The 21,473-nt window shown below is 34.8% G+C and overlaps 1 protein-coding gene across 5 annotated transcripts in view; it reads left to right on the top strand.

The window, feature by feature from the left end:
* LOC140445836 (uncharacterized) overlaps positions 1–21,473 on the top strand; it is a 630,732-nt gene that overhangs the window by 225,834 nt on the left and 383,425 nt on the right. For all 5 annotated transcript variants that reach the window (XM_072538213.1, XM_072538212.1, XM_072538211.1 and 2 more), the window contains exon 5: positions 9,882–9,908. In XM_072538213.1, coding sequence (XP_072394314.1) covers positions 9,882–9,908 — 27 coding nt within the window. The remainder of the gene's footprint in view (positions 1–9,881; positions 9,909–21,473) is intronic.

Here is a 21,473-nt window from a genome sequence, read left to right as displayed (position 1 = left end):
TTAACTTTATTATAAAAAATATTCTAACACTGAGTTTATTAAAGTCTTTATTTAATTTATATATACAATATTCTTACACTTATCACAACTACTTTAATTTATATTATTTATTTACAATATTTATTTCCGCGTTACAATTCGAAACTCGACCGGATCATATTTTCAGACTGCCTCACACAATGAAAGTTCCGCTATATATATCAAACAGCCGTTGTTCGGGAATCGGACAACGAAGTTCGGGTCGGAGAGTATACTAGAACAAAAGTGAGAATAACAAAATGTTTACAGGTTAAATAATATGACTCATATTTATCGTAACAATATTTATGGACAGTAGCGTAGATGTTATATAAAATACCTCCTTCAAAATTAAATATGATTCAATAGTAAGCACTTGATTTTAAGTATGGAGGAACGTCTTATTTTAAATGACTTGAAGGACTACAACAACCAGTTCACAATAGAAATACAATTTACCATTTCCATAAGACTGAAGGTTGTCGTGAATCATTGAAGCTTTTGCAGAAAAGGTCTTGAAGAGGCGTACGAGTGTATTGGAAGTGTGAGTTTTCTCTACATGATTGAAAAAGATTTGGGATTTAAATGAAAGGACGTTTGTTAATTGAACGGAAAGACATGAATTTATTTAAGATTTATGGAGTTTGTTCCAATTTGAAAAGTTTTCCATTTTTGAAAAATAGATTGTCCACACATGAGGACACTTTGAGATAACGGGGTAAAAAGACTGTGTAAATGTCCTACATTGTCCAATTTTACTTCCTTCAATGGTCATACTTTAATGTTTGTTCTTTTAGGTGTTTTTGATTTAGAAATTATTGCAAGCGGTCGTCTTTTTTTATTAAATGTTTGTTCTATAGCTAAAAGAACTTCAGCAATTTTTGCGCGAAAGTGCGCCAAATCTAAAATTATTTTTTTTGGTATTTGCAAATTTGTTGCTTGCTTCTGTATTCTAGCCAGACGTTCGTACAAGCTAAATCTATACCATGTGTGAACATTCGCAACGTCCATTTACGTGAACTAATAAAGGTCGTGTACAATGTTAAAAAGAAATTAATTTGTCAACACCTCCCATTGACAAATTGTAATCCTTTAATACCTGTGGCCTATATATTTCTATATAGGTCTTGTTTGTTTTGTCCCATCGTTTACACTTGTCGATCGTCCCAATTCCTATATAATTTGATGCCATTATTACAGGTTTGTTATCAAACCACTTTGTCATGATTACCTCCCCATCGTTGCTGATTATTTCTTCTGCTGTACCACGTCCTTTATTCTTATTGCACCGTCTCCTTTCGAAGGTTGGCGATCTAAATGACAATTGTAGCTTTGGAAACAGCTACACGAAAGATTTATGTGGATGAGCGGTCAAATCATCTCATCAGGTCTTTTAGCCACGAGTTCTGGCGTCTTCCAACTGACCACGTCCATGGTTTTTCATTTTATCAGCAGAGAAGCTAGTAAAAACCTTTAGAGTACGCCACATTTCAGTAAAAATAAAATGCCAAAAATCAATTGATTCCAGTTGCGACTGCGTATTCCACAAAAATGCACCTTTTCAAACAGATAAGAATTTTTACAAAGTGTGTGTGAGTCACCTAGTCTAAAAATGAATTACTGTTCTTTGCGCAGTATAGATGTCTGCATAGTGGCAACAATCTTACTAAAAATTTTCCGATTGTTTCCTTTACTTGCTAACAGATGGGGTCTAGTGCATGAATATGGAATATTTAGAGGTCCTCCAACGTGGACTACATGAGCAAACAGTTATACTATTATAATTTCGTACAACTGAGCGCGTAGAAATGTATGTCCACATTTGTGGACGCCGTGAGCTAAAGGGTTAATTATTAAATATTTATCTTTACATTAAATGTAAATTATTTATATTATTTTTAAGACTACTTTTGTGTTTAATAATTAAGGGTAAATTACTTTAATACACGTGTAAGAAACTCTCCTTCTTCGTGTCTTTTTTTTTCAAGCATCATGTACCGAATGTTTACGTTCCCTGCTCTCTGTCAACGATTTTGTTGTAATTAGATCTTTTGTTATCTAAAACACGAGTATCGAACATTACGCGCCGGGTTTCCATATTCGAGGGGCAAGATAGACAGACTAATGTAAAATCGGAGATGACTAGGAAGCGAGCATCACATTCTTAAGGCTTAAAACCAAAGTATATAAGACATATTCCTAAAAGAAATATCATGGACAACATTGATAACGTTATATATTTTATTCGATTACTACTTTGCTGTTAATTACTCCTGATAGATTATTATTTTATTTGCCATTTTAATTAAAAATCACTCGCAGAATTGAGCGCGGACTATACAAATTAATCTTTAGCACTTCAATATTTCATATTTTCGTTGAAACCGTTTACCTGTCAAATGGCTATACAAAAGTACAAATGCCAGTATCAATTCCTATTCACAGCCATAAAAATATCATACTAATCTCTGGCCAGCCACTTTATAAAACGTATTTATGTTCTCTGGATCTCTACGACCGGCTATAAATCATGACCCAACAACTGGAAACAATAAATCAGGAAATCCCCTAAATTCATTCCGAAGAAAGCGAGCAACAACGCGAAATTTCCGTTCTTGCTGTTTCACTTCGGCTCTCAAGAGAAAAAGAAGTGAAAAAAATTCGAAAGAGCGTGAAGCCTGCATTAAGAAGGGTTACGACGATGTGTTCGAGTGTTTGGTTATCAGAGTTGTTTGATTTGTCGAGGATTTGCTCTTGAAGAATAGGTCAATGTCGAGAGGAAAATGGTTACGAACGGTAAATCTTCGCCATTAATAGAATCGTGTTTATGCAAGTCTTTTTTAATAGTTTTAGCACTTTCCATACACTGTCTAGAACATTTACGGGGTACAGTGAAAAGTTTCTTACCTAGTGCCTAGATACATTTTCACAATATTAGTAAAATTAAATATGTTTCTTATTTCATTACAGTTTCCTTCTTCATTTTGGATAGTATAAAGCCAAGAAAAATTCATTCGAAGTCAAATTGTATAAAAATAATTTGTACCTTTATTAATAATATTACAAAATGGGTAGTAGTATTTAAAAATGATCGACGAAATGGACTATTACAATTAGAAGTTTACAAAAAAATGTGAAGATATACAATATCGAGGTAGATAATTGTCAAGGCGGTTAGCTAGGGCTGTATGTGTCTCAGAAGAAAATATACGACATATTTTACATTTCCTGCAATGTCGGTGCGCATTTGCCAAAAATTGATTACAAACAAACAAAGAATCGACGTTCTTAGCAATAACTTTTCTGTTTTCACAAGAATTCAATCGAATTCTGTACTGATTTGTTTGGATGAGTGAAATATGCATCTTTTATTTGAATCAAAACAATAGTCACAACCATTATAATCATTTCTTAGCACCTCAAGTACTGCATATTTGCATCCCCAATGTTCTACTGGTCCCATGCACTCCTCCAGCGTTATATGCCAAGAGTATCTTTTCTTTTGAAAGTCATTTGCTATAACCTGGTCATACTACGGCAAATTGGCCTACTGTAGATATTTCATTGTATTCTTGATACTCATTCTAGAATTATGAAACCCTGTACCAGCTTGTACAGGTCTAGTAGATGGGCACCTTGTGTTTTAGAAGTACCTTTTTATGGGTACCTTGTGATAGGCTAATTCCTAGTTGTTTCCTGCAGTACTTTCGCAAGTCCGTCCAGTATAATTTTGTTGCCACCTGCTTGACCGGATATACTTTCTCAGTAAGAGTTATGTTTGAATCCAAGCTTTTTCCTGATTTTTCTCACCCGTGAAGCCTATGTGGACTGCAGTATTTGTTAGGTGATCTTCTTTTAGAAAGTTTATGAACTCTTTCATTGCCCTGTAATGTCTGATGATCCGGCACCCATACCAGCGTAACACTTATGTTTTGCCTATCGAGCTCTTCTTAGTGTTCCTACATTAGTCTACCTAAAGGTTACCTTATAGCTTCTGAGGCCCACCCTAGTCGCTTGATTATCTGAACATATATTGATCCGGTTAAGTTCAAAAGTACTTACCTTAATTTCTTACCTTAATTACAATGCGAGATAGCATAAATCTCTGACATCAAGAGCATCCTGCTCTTGTTCTTCCTGTTTCTTTTACCTAATCTCCAGAGAATTATCTCTTTACTCCTTTTTCTACACTAATGCGCACTTGTGTATACACTTAGGTAGCTAAGCGATTCCTACATGTTAATCGATGTATTTGTACCAAGAATGTAATGTCCCATTTTTCTTTAGCTTACTTTCAGTTTTTCTGTGTGTGTTTTTGTACGAGACCACTAATTTTGCCAGTTGGTACATAGTTCAGAGGTACGACGTTGTTTTTATTTTCTGTAGTCCAAATTGGATTGATGTATATACTTGTGTCCTATCGTGAGAAGCAAGTACATATGTGTGTGAGTCTTGCCTTTCTCTCTTTGTGTTTGTCTTCGCTCTTTGAGGACAGTAGGACAAAAGATGTAGTGTGGCCGCGACACAAACTTAAAGACAGAAAGAGGTTGGTATTCATGAATTCTATATAAAGAGAAACGGCTATTAGAAAAAAATGTATTCTGTTTAAATTTTGATATATTTTTTAGTAGTTTTAAAACTTTGTAAAACAAGATTGTTACTTTTTAGAAATGTAACAAAAATAAAGTTTAAGAAATATCACATTGCTTTGACAAATTTCAGTCTAAACGTACTTTTCCAGTTCTTACATATTATCGCAAATGTGTGGCTAGTATTAGTAGTATTCAAAACATCACAGGATGTTGTAGATCACGCCACTAAAACTAAATAAAATAAAAAATAAAAATAAAAACGTTTATTGTCCTAATAATATGTAATGTACATGTCAAGCAGTTTAACGTTCTTCTTAGGGTATGTGTTTATCTATGCTGTTAGGCTCCTGAGCTATAAGTACTATTTTTGGCACCGTATCTACTTCCCTGCTTGACTGTCTTCGACAACCACCTGGCTGACCCTAAGGTCAATGAGTTTATGGCTTATACAATGTATCCTCTGTATTCTGTTTCTGGCGAGGATATCCCTGGTCTTAAGGAGTCTTCTTATGTTCTGGTGAAAGAATTTTTAGCCCTGTTTACGGCACCTCCCTCAGTGGTGTATACTGCAGCCTTTCCTGGATAGTTGTGTTTGAAACACTGTCTTGCCATAACGATTCATCTATTAACCTTGCATTCCGTTTCTGTTCTTACAAACTTCTTCCAATTGGTCTCCGCTCTTGAACTCCAGACTGGGTCTGCGATAGTGGAATGGTCCTGTATATCTATGTAGGGTTGAATCAATCTATTCGCCACTAATGACTTTTTCTTGACGATCTCTTCTGACTTGATTCTATTTCTTCCCATCGTTAATCCTTCTCTTGTTGTTAGAGTCTACTATGTTAAAATGGTGAACTGAGTCTTCTTTATGTTTATCTTTATCTTCCATTTGTCTGTGTAGGATGTAATTCTCTCTAGGTGGTTTTCAAGTCTCCCGATGATCCTCCTGGTGTCTTTGGCTTCGGTGTAGATTCACTGTGTCGTATGCTTATAGGGTTGTGTTTGTTCTGGCATCAGTGGGCAAATCTGAAACAAAAATATTTTTTAGTATCGGTGATAAAATGCTACCCAGAGGCATTCCTGCTTGAACTGCTTGCATCCTGGACATCTTTTTGTCAGCTGAACGCTGAAAATTTCTATTAGTCAAATATGTATCACATATGCTGACTAAGTAACGAGGCAGCCTAGCTCTTTCCATCTTGTAGATTATGGTTTTTTCCAATCTGTGCCGTAGGCTTTTTCTATGTACAGTATGGCCATTCCTGTTCTTTTCTTTATTTTGAAGTCGATTTTTGCATCACTGTAGTTGTACAATTGCTTCCTTTTTCCTTTCTTTTTTTCTAAAACTTTTGTTTTCAAGCTTACATCGCCTTTGCTTCGTTCTAGTATGTATTTATATTTTTTAACGCCGCTGAGCAAAATACATGTCGTTTTAAAAACATAGCTAGTTAAACCTAATACTTAGGTATGCTTAAAAACTTTTTTAGTTCATTAAAATAATTATTTTGGTTTTATTATGTACTGCGAAGTTGCGAATAACTAAGTAAAGTGGACGTTTGTTATGAAGCTTTCACATTTATCCAGTGACGTAAGAATATTTCTCGGTCGAAATTTTCCCATGCTTCACTGATTCGCTGAAAGTGAATGTAAGAATATCCCGCTACATATAATAAATTTATTGTTTTCACTGCTGTATACAGTCTGCAGCTTATTTATTCCACCATTAGTAGAAAGAGTTTCCCGTTTCTTTTTTCCTATAGTTTTTTGTTTTGTTATATAAATTATGTTTTAGAAAATACGCGTCTGCTCTTTCGATCTTTATTTTCCTTCTTGTGAACATTTTTTTCTAGTACTACCTTATTTTATGCATTAATTCTTCTTCCACTCCACCTCTTCGATCTCTACTAGTCTTTTCTTTTAACCCTAAAGCCAATAAAAGAAAATTACACTTTAAGTGTTTATTTAGTCGCTGTAACAAGGCAGACAATTCCGCAACCCGACAATAATCTAAACCCCGAAACACTGTTTCTCGCATTAACGCAAAAAATTAATACGAGTCGAAGGGAAATTTGTTAAGAGGACCCAAGGAAGGGGTCATTAATTTTGTGTTTACGCCTCTTGTGTATATATCTGTTTTTCTGCGTGGGGCGGCTGCTTTCTTTTTTAAATGAATGCAAGAGCTTTTAATTCTGAAAAAAGGGATGGAGTTTATTATGTTGGGATCTCTCCTCTAATTTATAATGAATGGGAGTAATTTGCCGAAGGGAAAAGGTTTAGAAACGGTACTGTTTGTTGGAAAATTAATAAGATTTCTTTAAACAGGTATTTGTATGAATATAATTAATTATTAATTTTTATTAACAAAGCATTGTAAATAAAGTTTACAGCATTCATGGTCGTATGCTTCATCTTGTATATTCATCTTTCCATATTCAAAAGCCCCTTTTCTCTAGTCTGTTGAGTATTTCCTACTCTAGTTGCGTTCAGTTATCTACTTTTTTGGTAACGAGTTTTCTTCAGTGTTCTCATTTGCTAATATATCAATAATTGTTTCTATTATCCAAATTATGCGCATACTCAAAGCACATGATAGGCCAAAGTTGTTGCTTTGCTTAAACATGGCAAAGATCCCAACGATCCCAAAAGTTGTAGGCAGGAAGATAATGTATAAAAAATAACGTGTACCAGAGACAGTATCTGTAGACCTTACCGCCGCTTAAGATACTGCAAACCGTATGAAATTCTTTCAAAAACACCACAGGGAACAATAAATTCACTTGTAATTTCCGTATCTTCATGAAGACCAAATAATTTTTTGTCTTTCTCAATAGAAAGAATAGCAGATAAAGCAAGCAGATAGCAGAACATCTACACGAACTATCAACCGGTATCAGTAGATACTTTCATCTATGCAGACAACGCAAATATTATTACGCAAGCAGAAATTACTTTTGTTAAAAGTGGAAATAACACTAACTGAAGCCTTGAAAACAATGACAACCTACTTCCAATCAAACCACTACAAACTAAATCCCGAATTGTTCCTTCCATCTTAGTAATACAGACGCATCCACAAAATTAAACATTCAGTTGTGAGGACAGATCCTTGAATACTGTGTTTAACTTAAATTCTTTCGTGTTATATTGTATTGCACGTTGTCGTTCAAAGATCATTGTTAGAAACTAAAAGGAAAACTAACAACTAGAAGGCAATATTCTACGCAAACTTGTTAACCAAAAGTCGGTCTTACATTTTTCCACGCTTAGAGTGCTGCACCAGTATGGAAAGCATCGGTACATACCAAATGTGTAGATATATAGGTTTCCAGGTTTTAACGAGTCAGCAAAGATCATTATTGCATGTCTGAGTCCCACAACCATCACCAAGCTCTTCCGTAGGTGTCGCTCTATCATCTTATATCAGCTGAGGAGTTACTAAAGGCGTTGAATGAAGATAATAAATTAAAGACTCACCAGCCCACAGCACGAAGACAAATCAAAAAGAGAAAAGCTTTCTGGCCGGATCAATCCATCTACAATGTTTACTACAAAGAACTTGTATTAATAAATGGAAAGAAGATATTAATCAACATCTAGAGCCTCGGAAATAAATTTCATCTAGTAAAGACCTTGCTTAGCTTTTGTGGATAGGGAAAATCTCAATCGCTTACGAGTCGGAGTGTCTAAGTGTTAAACCAACACGGAGAAATGAGGATTATTATCTTGTGACTTAAATAACTAATGTGGATGTGGCGCGCGGCAAGATGTTCCATAAATTCCTTAGACTTTATGTTCCAAAAATTCTATTGTTTCTAAATTGTAGTGGTAAGTCCTCTCCTCCTCAATCTGTTCTCCTTCGTAAGGATGTAGTGGCGTCATGTAATTTGTTTGACTATTTCTGTCCAATTATCTCTCTCCTGTGCGTGTTGTTTTGCTTCAGAGAATGAGTAACCAGTCATCTCCTTTATTTGGTCCGACCATCCTACTGGAGATCTTCCTCTGGATCTATGACCCGCCACGTTACCTTCAACCATCATTCGCTCCATGCCTTCTCTTCTTCTAGTTATGTGTCCAAAATATCTCAGTATATTTTTGTTGATAGTTGTGATGATTCTAGCTTTTATGTTAAGTTCTGCTAGAATTGAGTTATTTGTGCGATGGGCGGTCCATATTATTTATGCACAACATTCTACGGTAGACCCACATTTCAAATGCCATTATACGCTTTGAATCGGCTTTTTTTATTGCCAAGTTTGTGAAGCATAGGTGGTGAGTGGTAAGTGTTTACTGATAAAATAATAACAATAACACTCAAATGTTTTCTTAGCGAGAAAATGAAATTATATTAAGTACCTGACTACAGAACACTACAGGAGCAATGCGACCAATTTGTGACATTAGAGTTAGAAGACCTTGATGGTTTCTCCTGTAACGACCCTTTCCCAAGTTAGCATGCTCCTTTTCTAACTTGGCTGCACTCATGATAAAAATACGTGTGCTCTAATTTCTAATTGTTCTAATAAAGTTTGATAAACAACTATTTTAATTTAATAAATTATTTTCAAGCTGTTTTATTAACCTAGGATATATTTTTAACCTCAAACAATTGCTGAGCTTTGAAAATTCATCTGTTGACTTATCTGTCTCTTTGATTCATCTCTTCTCATGACTATGTGAAAATGTACTTTCAAATTCGCATAGAATACCAAAATAATGTCTTTATTGTTCTAATAACCTTACAAAATATTTGTTACTAACTAAAAAACAACACCTCTTTGCAGAAAGCCTATAGGTTTTCTTTCTATAGGTGTCTATATTAACTAAAAAACTTATCAGATACCTGCATTATTCAACGTCCCAAACATGTTTTTTTTAATTTATTTCCCTTACGTATGACAAAGGTAGACGGTCCCGACTGTATTACTATTGTGTCATAAATTTGTAAGTGGAATAAACATGACCACACAAACGGAAATAATCTTTAGTTCATTCTATTTGTGTCAAAAATCCTATTTGTGCATTTTTTGCTTTATATTACTTTTTCGAACAAAAACTCTGAAAGCGTTTCCAATGTGATTGCAAATGTTTGAAAAAGTATTAAAGAGAGTGGAAAACAAAGAAACAAAAACGAAACGCTACAACTTTTCTTTCTTTTTGCTCGAGTTCGGTTTTGCCTTTCGACAAACGAAATGGCAATACAATATCTTCCTCGGCTCGCTTTTTTTTATTAATGTTTTTCTGAATTGTTAATGGTGTTCTTTTTTGTTTCAGTGTGATAGCGAGGGTGAAGACGATAAGGTAAGTTACTTGTTTTGTTTTTGCTGCTATATGTTTTGCCGGTTATTATTAGACCAGTAAATCGTAACTGTTTATTCAATATAAGTCTATTTTTTATAGAAGCGCACATGTATTTCTATATTTCAGGCACATAAAATCATTATATCGTAAATTTAATACAAAATTGTGACAGTTTTTATGGAACCTTCATAGAAAAAATTGTTTTTTAGACAAAAATAATTCGACTAAACTTTATTTGTCGTTCAGAGCAAATCTTTACCAAAAATCACTTAATACTTTTATATTTTATCAATTTACGTGTTTCTTCTTTTTTTCCTCTCCCTATAGGCGAGGCAATGAAATAATAAAACCTATCAATTTTTTTCTGTGGAATGGATCGCAATGAAACTTTTTGCATTAGATTCGTAAGTGCTTTAGGTCATTTTTTGAAGTAAAGTGATGATACCGAAAAGAAAATTATATGTTCAATATTCGCTGAACACGAATACAAGAATATAGTGACAGCAATAGTCTCAGAGGCACGTGGGGCACAGGATGGGCCTGGTCTCCTAGAGTTTTATGGAAATTGGATACATCAGTTCACACTCGTTACTCGGGAGTCTTTGGGGTCGCTGATCACGAATATCATGTCGACGATGTTCCCCCCTCCCCCGAAGCACCTGGTGCCCAGAACCGGACTCGTCTTGTAGTGTTTTATAAAAGGAGTTTTCAAATTCGATACAAAATCAGTTCAATCTTGTTACTTGGGGATTTTAAAGTGGCTGAACACAAATATCATGCTATTAGGTTGCGCCGTAAATAAATATTTAATTTTTATTTTTCATTCCAAAAGAGCCCAGCACTTTTCTTATTTCAAAGTGATTTCAGTTAAATTGGCTGCAACTTTGCAGAGAGGTAGCTTTGGTCAAGCTGGTCAATAGTTATTCGTGAGCTAAGACTCAGAAATCAATTGCTTCTGAGTTATAGAGTTTCAAACTGTCGGTGTTTAGTCCTTTTGAATAATGAATATTTGTAAAAAATACAGTTTTAGTAAATACGTGTAACTAACTTCAGAGAGTGATTCTGCATGAAAAATAATTGGTTTGCTATATAAATATATACTCGCAAATGCTTCCTTTTCCAGATATGGGGTGTTGAAATTTTTCTTATAAATAAATCTAAAGCTTAATACTATTACAAGAATTAATATTACACTCAGCAGACTTCCGGGTTGAATCGCATCGATTATCACGGCGATGAGCTTGCGACATCCTCTCTGATGCCTTCTTCAGGGCTTCCGAGCTCTCAGTCTCCCGAGCCCCCAGACACTACTACAATGTTTACTAACCAATGCATTACTGCTACTGGAAACAGCGAACGGTTCATTTATACCGTCGATGATGACGTGGTTTGGTTCAGGTTAAAATTTAAATGTAACTTAAATAAAGTGTACTGAATTTTAAATGAATAAATTAATAACAATACAATCATATCCACCAACGTCCATACAACTATAATGTATCTGTTAGAAATTACGAGAAACATTTTGTAGCATTTCTGGAATTACTAAACTACATTCATGTACTATTTCATCGTCTTAGTTCTTTCAATAAAGCAGGAATGGTATTATAAATCTTGCTTTTTAAATAACCACATAGGAAGAAGTCAAGGGGAGTTAAATCGTGGTATCTTGCTGGCCTCTCGGCCAAGTCATTGCCTAGAAAACCGTTCATTAAGGTATCGCGCTACCTGATATTCGCTCAATAATGAGACGTGCGGAAGAGGGGTTCTCAACAGTCTTAATAGATCTAAAATAGAGCAATTTTTGTCGCAATTTTTGCGTACATGACAATATTTGCCACCTGATCTCTTAAAAGTACTTAGTATAATAAATTTGAATATCGTTGCCTACAAAAAAATCAATGTTTTTCTCTCATTTTAGATAATTTCATTTTGCTTATTTAAGTTTTTTTCCATGGTGATATTGAATAGAAGGGGGCTCAATAAATCTCCCTGATAAATCCCAATCACAGCCAATATTAGTTTAGTAAATTCCTCTAAAGCGGAACCAACCAGTCAAATAATAAACAAAAACGACTGAGACAGTTGTGGAAAATAAAATACTAAATCCTAGTTAAAGAGAGGATTGATTTTTAAGGACAAAATTGTTTAAGCTTAGTATAAAGTGTATAAAGTGATTTATAAAGAAAAACAAATTCAGCAAGTAAAGTGCTTCTTAACCGATTGGCTGACTTGTAAAGCAACTCATTCGAAATGAAAATCCCCATAAGGTTTCGTTGGCAAGATTTGTTTGTACATTCTTCGATCACATAAAAAGAATCTAAAAAGCAACAAACTACCGTTGTTCGCCTTTGTTTCCCCATCGAACAAAAAGCATTTACAAAACAAGGGCGGGAAATACATCAATTCCTGTACTATTGCGTTTTTCATCGAGATCAAAAATGGGAACGTTTCTTACGCTAGATTGAGCACGGATGTTGAATATTGAAGTATGGCAAAGACGTTTTGAATAATCGACTGACTGTGTTTTCGTAATACTCGGAGGGTTACATTGCTCGGAAAAATTACGGTTCAGCATATCGGGACATTTTTGTTCACCCGTCCGTATATTGAGTTGTGATTTCGTTCGGACGGAAAAAAGAACACAGACATAAAGGAAGTTTTACTGGCAAATAACATTGTATTCGGCTAAAATGTAGATCGGTTACGCAAATAGGAAAGTTAGAAGTTGACATTGGTTAAGTTTATTTTTAGTCGGTTTCTGAACATTATTCCCTTCGTCAAAAAGCAATTTTTTTATTACGTTTTACTTTATACCATTTACACAATCAATTGCCAGAAATCATGATTGTCTTCGTACGCTCGGTTTTCTACTTAAATTTTCAATATTTTAATAAATTTAAATTAAAGAGGTTTTGGAACTGTTTTTTTTGTGGCAGGTTTAAGTTCAATATTATTTTATATGGGATTAAACGACATAGTTCACATTAAAATCAATTGTGGTTTAATCCCATAGAAAATAATATTCAATTTATAGTCCTGTATAGAAAATCCTGTAATTTTCCGTGTCACCACAGAATTGCATAAAAATTTGGATTTAGGTTCTACTTTCCCTCCACTTCACTTTTGGACTTGTGCCGTTGGATGCTTTTTATTTTTTAAAGGTGAAAACTACCCCTACTAGAAAAGATCGTATAATTGTAAATTAAAGCGGATAATTGATTCAAATCATCCTATAAAGAAGCGAATGAATGTTATCATCATCATTGGTGCTACAGCCCTATAAAAGAGCCTCAACCTTCCCAAGTCTATTACGCCAGTCAGTTCTATCCATTGTTGCCAATTTGCTGCGCCTATTTGTCTACCATCCTAATCTACACCATCTCTCCATCTGAGTTTTGGCCTACCCCTACTTTTACTTCCCACAGGTTGCGACATAAGGATTCTTCTAGGAGGGTTGTTCTGCTGTGATCGTGCCAGATGTCCTGCCCGTCTTTTATATGTATTTTATAAAGGATACTACGTCTTTACCACCAAATATATGTATACTACGAGATATATCTGTGATATATCTCGTAGTTGTACCTCCTTCTCCAAACACCATTTTCACAGATGCCACCGAATATTCTTCTCAGGATCCTTCGTTCAAATATAAGCAGGAGATTTTCATCTGCCTTGGAAATGGTCCATGTCTCCGACCCATATGTCAACACTGGTTGTATAAGGGTTTTGTATATGGTTATTTTTGTTTTTTGGCTTAAGTTTCTGCTTCTCATATGTCTACTCAGTCCAAAATAGCATTTGTTTGCTAGGATTATTCTTCGCTTGATTTCTTCCGTCATGACGTTCTCCTTGGTGATCAGGGAGCCTAAGTATGTGAATTTGTCCACCACTTCAAAGGTAGAATTATCAACCGTGAATTGGTGGCCGATGTTTCTGGCTCTATTGTTAGGTATTGATGCCATTATCTTAGTTTTATTTTCATTTACTTGCAGGCCCATATTTTTTGAGGCGTGTGATAAGGTGGTATACATTTCTTCTAGCTTGCGTGTTGTGCGGGCAACTAGATCAACATCATCTGCATATGCCAAAATTTGGGATGATTTATTAAAAATGTTTCCTCTGTTGTCTATTTGGGCATCCCTGACCGCCTTTTCCAGAGCTTTGTTGAAAAGGAGACACATCAGCGCATCTCCCTGTCGTAGCCCGACATGCGTTTCAAATGCCTGTGATTGTTCGCCCTGTATTTTGACTTTGCAAACAACTTTACGCATTGTAGCCTTAACCAATCTTATCAGTTTATCGGGGATGTGAAATTCATCCATGGCTTCATACAATTTATTTCTGAGGGCATTATCATAGGCCGATTTGAAGTCTACGAAAAGATGGTATGTGTCGATATTGAATTCATTGGTTTTTCCAGTATTTGCCTTATCACAAAGATCTGATCTGTTGTTGATCGACCAGGCCTAAAACCACTTTGATATTCGCCAAGAAGCTCCTCTGAATATGCACTTAGGCGACCATATAAAATACTCGAAAATATTTTGTATGCTGTATTAAGGAGGGTTATTCCCCTATAGTTTCTGCATTCTAATTCATCGTCCTTTTTGTGTAGCGGGCAAACGATCCCAATACACCACTCTTCTGGGATTTGTTCCTTATTCCAGGTTCTCAGTATAATTTTATATATATGATTAGTCAGCGTATGAATGTTATTTAACATTAAACAACATAATTTAAGATTTTATCACAGTTTGACCTCTAAATCTGACCCCCTAGATTAGCTACAATTAAAACAATGTCATTGAATACATTGTCTCCAGTGATTTGCATGGAAATTTGGATTTAGGTTATACTTACCCTCCACTTGAAAATTGGACTTGTGCCGTGGGTTGATTTTTCACTTTTTTAGAGGTGAAAACGATCCCTATTAGAAAAAAAAATCGTATAATTGTAAATTCAGACAATTTGGAATTACACTCCGCATCATAGAAAACGGGCCACCCCAAATATTTAAAATATTTTTGAAATTATCAATTGCTACAAGATTAAGCATTTATTTTGTATATTGAATCAATAACTCGTGTATAGAATTTTTTACATAAAAAGAGTGCACGTTATTCAAGATTTACGACGTCAGAATCCCACAGTGTTGCCAAAACATCAGAATAGTTAATAAGTGAGGAATTTTTAAAATATCAAATATTAAGTAATACACTAGTCAATTGGATTTTTAAAATGAAGAAAATCACATTTTTAAAATTTCTTTTTTCACTTTTCAATAATGTGAAAAACGAAATACGTTTAATCCATAATAATAATAAAAAAAAGAAGAAAGAGCATATAGAGAGTCAACCAAAAGAACTAGAGAACTATAAGGCACAAGCAGAAACGCGAAAGTTCTACAAGAGGATTAACCAGAACAGGAAAGAATTCAAACCTAGATTATCAATCGTTAGAAATAGAACAGGGGAGATCTGTGTAACCTGTACAGTTACTTGCATGTACAATTTCATTATTAATTTCTATAGCCACTTTAATTAACACTTTTTCTTAAATAATTACAGCCTTCAATGTTCAACTTTTCCGTAAAAAATTGTGATAACTCTATTTTCATTAGTTTGTAAACAAAATCTGAAAAGACATATCTATTTAAAGTTTTTCGTGGATTATTATAAGATAAATACGTTTTTTGAACCATCCAAACAATTTTTGCGACTCTCTCAAAACCTATAAAACTGAAAGTGGCGCTTAGTTTTTTCAAAGATCTCTGGGAGATTATAATAGATCTTCGATCTTCGTCATCAATTATAGGATGAATTTTTCCAATTAAGAAATAAGCTTTGCTTATTGGCTACATTTCAAAAACAAGAAATAATTGTAATATTATTACTATTACAAGTGAACTGGTTTTACTATATTATCAATTTAATTATTTTAATGATACCCCGTTGATATTTTAAATTAAATTCACACAAAAAACACACGCCATTTAAATTATACGTAATTAATTCGTTATAAACAAAATGCGGCGACAAAAAACAGCTTATAATTTCAACATACTCGCAACAATTTTGCAGCCATTCCAATTTTTAAACAATTAGATAGAAAACTAGTTTTTGCAAGTTTTGAGTTCATTAAAAGCGGAGAAAAACATGTGCATAGTAGCTTGTTTCTATAATAAAAAAGAAATGTAAGATGCGGGTAATTGAGATTATATTCTCGAGATGGTTTTTACAGGTGCAATTACCATGATGACACCATAATTAGGTTAAGAAAATCGCATAGAAAATTTATCATTATCGATGTTAAAATGTTTTTAGTATACGTTTTATAACGTCTAAAGGTTAACTGTTTTTAATCAGCACGTCTGTGTACTTGCTAAACGACCAGAACTGATAGTAAACATATCTTTCTGCATACATATCTCCAAATCCAAATCGAGCTCACGGAGTTGAACTTCAACTTCAGTCAAATTTATTCGCTCCTCGTTAAAAAGTCTAAATTCTCACTTAACAGCAAACTTCTACTGTACTAAACAATACTAAAGCCAGTTTGGGTGTACAGTGTTCATCTCCGATGAACAACGATCATCATTATCATCTTTGGCTCGACAGTCCTCCGTGGATGACGGTCTGTTCCAAGATTCATCGCCACCATTCTGTTCGTTTTTGTTGCCATCTGATTTTTAATACCCCTGCATTGGTCCCAACTGCATCCAGCCACGTAGTTCGCGGTCGGGCTCTGCTTCTTCTTCCAACAGGCATTCATTTGCTTAACTTTTTAGTTGTGTTTTAATGAACGTTCATTAAAGAGTTGGTATAAGTTATATCTTTTGCGCCACTGCACTTAGTCGTTTCTAGGTCCAAATATTTTGAATTGTTTTTGAGTCTATAGTGTGCTCTATTTGTAAGGTTTATTCGGCTTTTAAATTCTTCGCTTGTTTTGTTAGTAGTTGTCACCAGCGAGCCAAGATATCTGAAACTGTCAACACGTTCAAAGATATAACTTCCAAAGACTGCTTCCCATTCCTTGGGAACCCTCTTTGATACTTAGTAACCAGTATGTATTCGGTTTTGTCTTCGTTGATCATTAGACCGACCTATTTCGCCGCCTTTTCTTAGGTTACGAAATATTGTTCAAATCTCCCTTACCACGTCCTGTAATTTTAATGTCATAAGCGTATGCTAAGATTTGTATCGTTATATTGTAAATAGTACCATCGTCTCTAATTCGCGTGTCTTAGACTGCTTTTTCCAAGGAAATATTTAGTAGGAGGCAAGCCAGCGCATTTCCTAGTATAAGTCTATCCTTTATCTCAAAGTTCTAAAATTCTCTCCCTGTATCGTAACACTCGATTTTAAGTTAGACATTGTCGTTTTTGTTAGTCGGATAAGTTTTTCAGGTATACCAAACTCACACCTTGATTGGTATAGTACTGTTGCCTTGACACTGTCGTATGCGGCTTTAAAATCGACGAATAGGTGATAGTTTCCAATGCTAAATTAGAATGTCTTTTCGAGGTTCTTTAATACATAGTTAACATATTCTGTTGTTTATGGGTTTAAAGTTAAGGACTAATTGCTGAGTTTTTTTACTGACTAGAAAACCTCTGCCATATAACAACGATACAGCGATTTAAATCGAAAGTTTGCAGAGTGATTACTAATATACCGTGGTGAGTCAGTTATCTATGGATCCATAATGAAGAAGACCTTCCATTTATAAGACATGAAATACAGCTTACAGTGTCTAAACAAGAAGATCGAACAGGGAACCATGATAATAAACTATGATATCCCTTCAATAATGGACCTGTAACAAACCGATTCCAGTGTATGTGGCCACAAGATTTCCTACAGTAATGAAAGAAAGCATACGGCTTGATTTTTTTGTCATTATCCACAACATTCCAGTTTATGTCTTGTTGTTTTATTTTCTACATATTTTGGAGTGTTATCTTAACTCTCTTAACTAAGTTATCTCTTTATTGCTACGGGATTATGATCATAGTTAATAACACAATCTGGGTTGACTTTGCAGCCGATTAGTCCATTTGTAAATCTTTTGGTAATCATAATATTGGGAGAAATTTTCAAATCTATAAAGCCTTACTTTTGACAAATCGGACAAAGTGTTAGTAATCATTAGTTTTTTCCTTGGCAGAACTGAATAAGACGAGAGCTATGATCATTTTTCTGACCCATTCTGTGCTATTCCACAATCGTTGCGATCTTTTCATTCCCAACTTTCTGCTTTTCAGTCTCCCATAATGATGTTTATTTCTTTTTTTTTATGAATTAAGTAGCCTCCTAAATTTTCGTAAAAATTCTCGAGTTCCCCGTCTGATTTTTCAGACTTCAAACAGAATCTACTAGGGATCCGTTTGAATTAAAAACAATTACTCGATCATTAATTGCGGTACAACCTTTTAGATATTGTTCCTTTAATGTTTTTAAAATATTTCGATGCCAAGGTGTTATGCTCTCTTCCTGAGTAATAAAAGCGCTTTCCTTTCGCTTTTGTTCGCCATTCTTTCTTTCCAACTTGTCTCAATATTCTGTCTAATCCCTATATCCCCTCTGAGGACTTTCAGAACTCCTTGTCTATCTGAGGCCTTATTGTTCATCTTCAACAGCGAGGAGATAGAGATTGGGATTGTCACTTCATTGAGAATAAAACCCAAAGGCATTTGAGGAAACTTTCGTTCTTTTTAGGAGACAAAATATATCACTGGTAAATAAACAAATAAAATTTGAATACTCTATTTTCTGGTTTCCCGTTATCTCCTTTGGTATAATGTACCCATTCAAATAAATATAGGTGACTATAAAGAAAACAAAATCGAAAAGAGATAAGACAGAAAACCAAGCTCCAAAACTTTTCTCCACTCATTGGAAGAGCTATTCAATAATTTAAATTGGGAACAAAGCAAAGATAAAATCGATGGCCGATAATTGAGCAATCTAAGATTTGTCGACGATGTAGTGTCCACAAAAAATAGTTTAGAACAATTTCTTCGCATGAAAGAGCTGCAAAGGAAATCGAGAACTTCGGTTTGAAGATGACCCTACAGAAAACACTCTGGGAATATAACCCAAAAAGTCAGTTACATATAATAATGTCTTCTTGTTCTTTTGATGGCATACGCTATGTAGACTGTAGGTAGGCGTTCATGCTGCGGTTTTCAAATGCACAGGGATCCCTTTCTCTCTTCTTAAGATTGTGCTAACATCAGATATGTCGCACAAGACTCTAAACCGTGCATGTTGCTTGTGACTGTGAATATAAATGAACGGTTTTAAATTAAATAAATAAACTATTACTCTCATCAATACCTACTCTCTAATAACGCGGTAATTACTGTGGCGCCACCTGTTACATATCTGCAAAAACTTAATTTTTTACGTGGAAACTTGGTACTCTTTCTGCTATTGTTCTAAATGTTATTCGCATAGATTTTTAATAAACTAACTTGGTATTAGTAAACCTTGTACAATTTTTTTTTCTAATCCATTAGTTTTTCTACTTTAAATGACTTTCGATCACAAACCCTTCAGCCCAGTGTTCGACGACGACCTATTCCACAAGGACGATATCTCTTTGAAAAATGATATTTGGCCTCCGGCGTTTGTGGCCCATTTTACATGCCGCGATGACAGATACATAAAGTACTTGTCACATTACGCGGTGATTTCCCCTTTTCATCGCTCACAATCTCGTTTCCGGTTGTGACTTTTCGGCTAGCGTTCATTCGCCAGGAACATTATGTTCTGCCGTTCCGACGCCGTCGCTATATTGGCGACGCGTCGCGTCCAAATACGTGAGCAGGATGTTGTATTTCTGGGGTTGAGCGGAATAGGGAATATGTAAGGCTATAATCAGGGCGTTATAGGATGATTATATTTATGTACAATAAAATAACAGCAGAGGATGCGAAAAACATTAATATCGATGGTGTGAGACGGGGTCGTGTTCCTGTATGCGGTTTTATACTAAACTAAATTTAGCATAGAAACAAAAAGAAAGTACGTATAACAATCAATCCAAATATGATTGTTTGGAGTTTATTTCATGTAAAATTGGCATGACTGACTGTTTATAAACTTGCATATGTATGCTAGTGAATCTTGTTTCAGTTTATGATGCAGGTATTTTTGAGAAGAAATGGGCTCGATTGTTATTTTACTTTTATTGTTTTGTACAATGTTCTTATAGTGTCGGTGAACGACTGAGAGCGAGCCAGCGAGCTTAGAGCAACTGTCACACACCTGAACGATGGCGGCGTTGCCAGAATACAAATTTAGTTAGGTGGACTACAAAATTAAACTATACTGAACACTGACTTATAATAATTCAGCTGAAGAGTTACTTTAGCGTAAATAATTATAGGAACCTTGTTACTACAAGTAGCGTAGAATATACAAAAATAAAAAATAGTGAGTAATGTGTATGGCCAGCAAAGGACTCGACTAGCTGGGAAGTGTTGAACATTAGAATTGGAAGACATTTTCAATTGTAAAATGATTTTATGATTTCCCACTACTTTTCAGATTTCTTAGATTGATTTTAGCCTTCCTTACTTTCCTTTTCACCGGGGTTTTCAATACCACACTTCTGTCCGTAGTCGCTCTTCTTCAATTAGAAACAGTTTCAGCTGTTGTTTTCCCACGTTCCCTACAATTTTCTTTTTCGATAATTTCTTTCCTAAATTTGTTTCTGTATCGCTTAGAGATTCTACATGATCTTCACTTCTTCTTATAGTGCCGTGCACCTATAGTGCGTTGGCGAGTTATCTTAAGGCCAGACGTCTGTCTTTTGCGGCATGCAAAAGATCGCCAGTGTTTGTTTTTTGTAAAAATTTTCAATACCGTTCTCTGGTTTGTCCGCGGTTAGAGCATAAACCGGTTGGAGTATATTGTTTATCTTGAGTTTGCTTTGGTTTACTTGTATGAGTATAATCCTGTTTGAATAGGTATGGAGTGAAACTTACTACCGCTTCGTTAATGGTTTTGTTTAGTCTTATCACGATACTGTATCCATGAGAACGTTATAACTTGCTTAATAATATGACTGTTTTATTCTTCATGAATATTTATTTCTTATATTGCATTATGGGCTTTTACACCTAAAGAAATAATTTAAGAAATATGTAGAGGAAAGGAAAACACCATGGAACAAATTAAACTAGTAATAATAGACGGAAGGCCTGCATAAAATAGAAGAGAGAGTTCCAATTATATGCTAGAAAACAGCTGAAGGGATTGAAAAGTGTACTTCTCGATTCGACAAATAAATATGGTGTGCATTATACATACATGGAAAATTAATATAAAAACGGCAAATATTTGACAACAGAACAGAACAGTAGAAGAAGGAACAACATATAGATTTGAAGAAGTGGATATATGTGAATACTTAAGTATAATAATTAGTAAAAAAACCGGACGTATGTACTCAATGTGTATAGCACCAATGTCTTCTGAAGAGCCAAAACAACCACTTACAGGACTGTTATAAAACCGTTATAACTTGCGGAACATGACCTGTGAATAAAGCAAA

Source organism: Diabrotica undecimpunctata, chromosome 7 (assembly GCF_040954645.1).
Source record: "Diabrotica undecimpunctata isolate CICGRU chromosome 7, icDiaUnde3, whole genome shotgun sequence".
Classification (NCBI taxonomy): Eukaryota; Metazoa; Arthropoda; class Insecta; order Coleoptera; family Chrysomelidae; genus Diabrotica; species Diabrotica undecimpunctata.
This window is presented reverse-complemented; position numbering and strand designations above follow the sequence as displayed.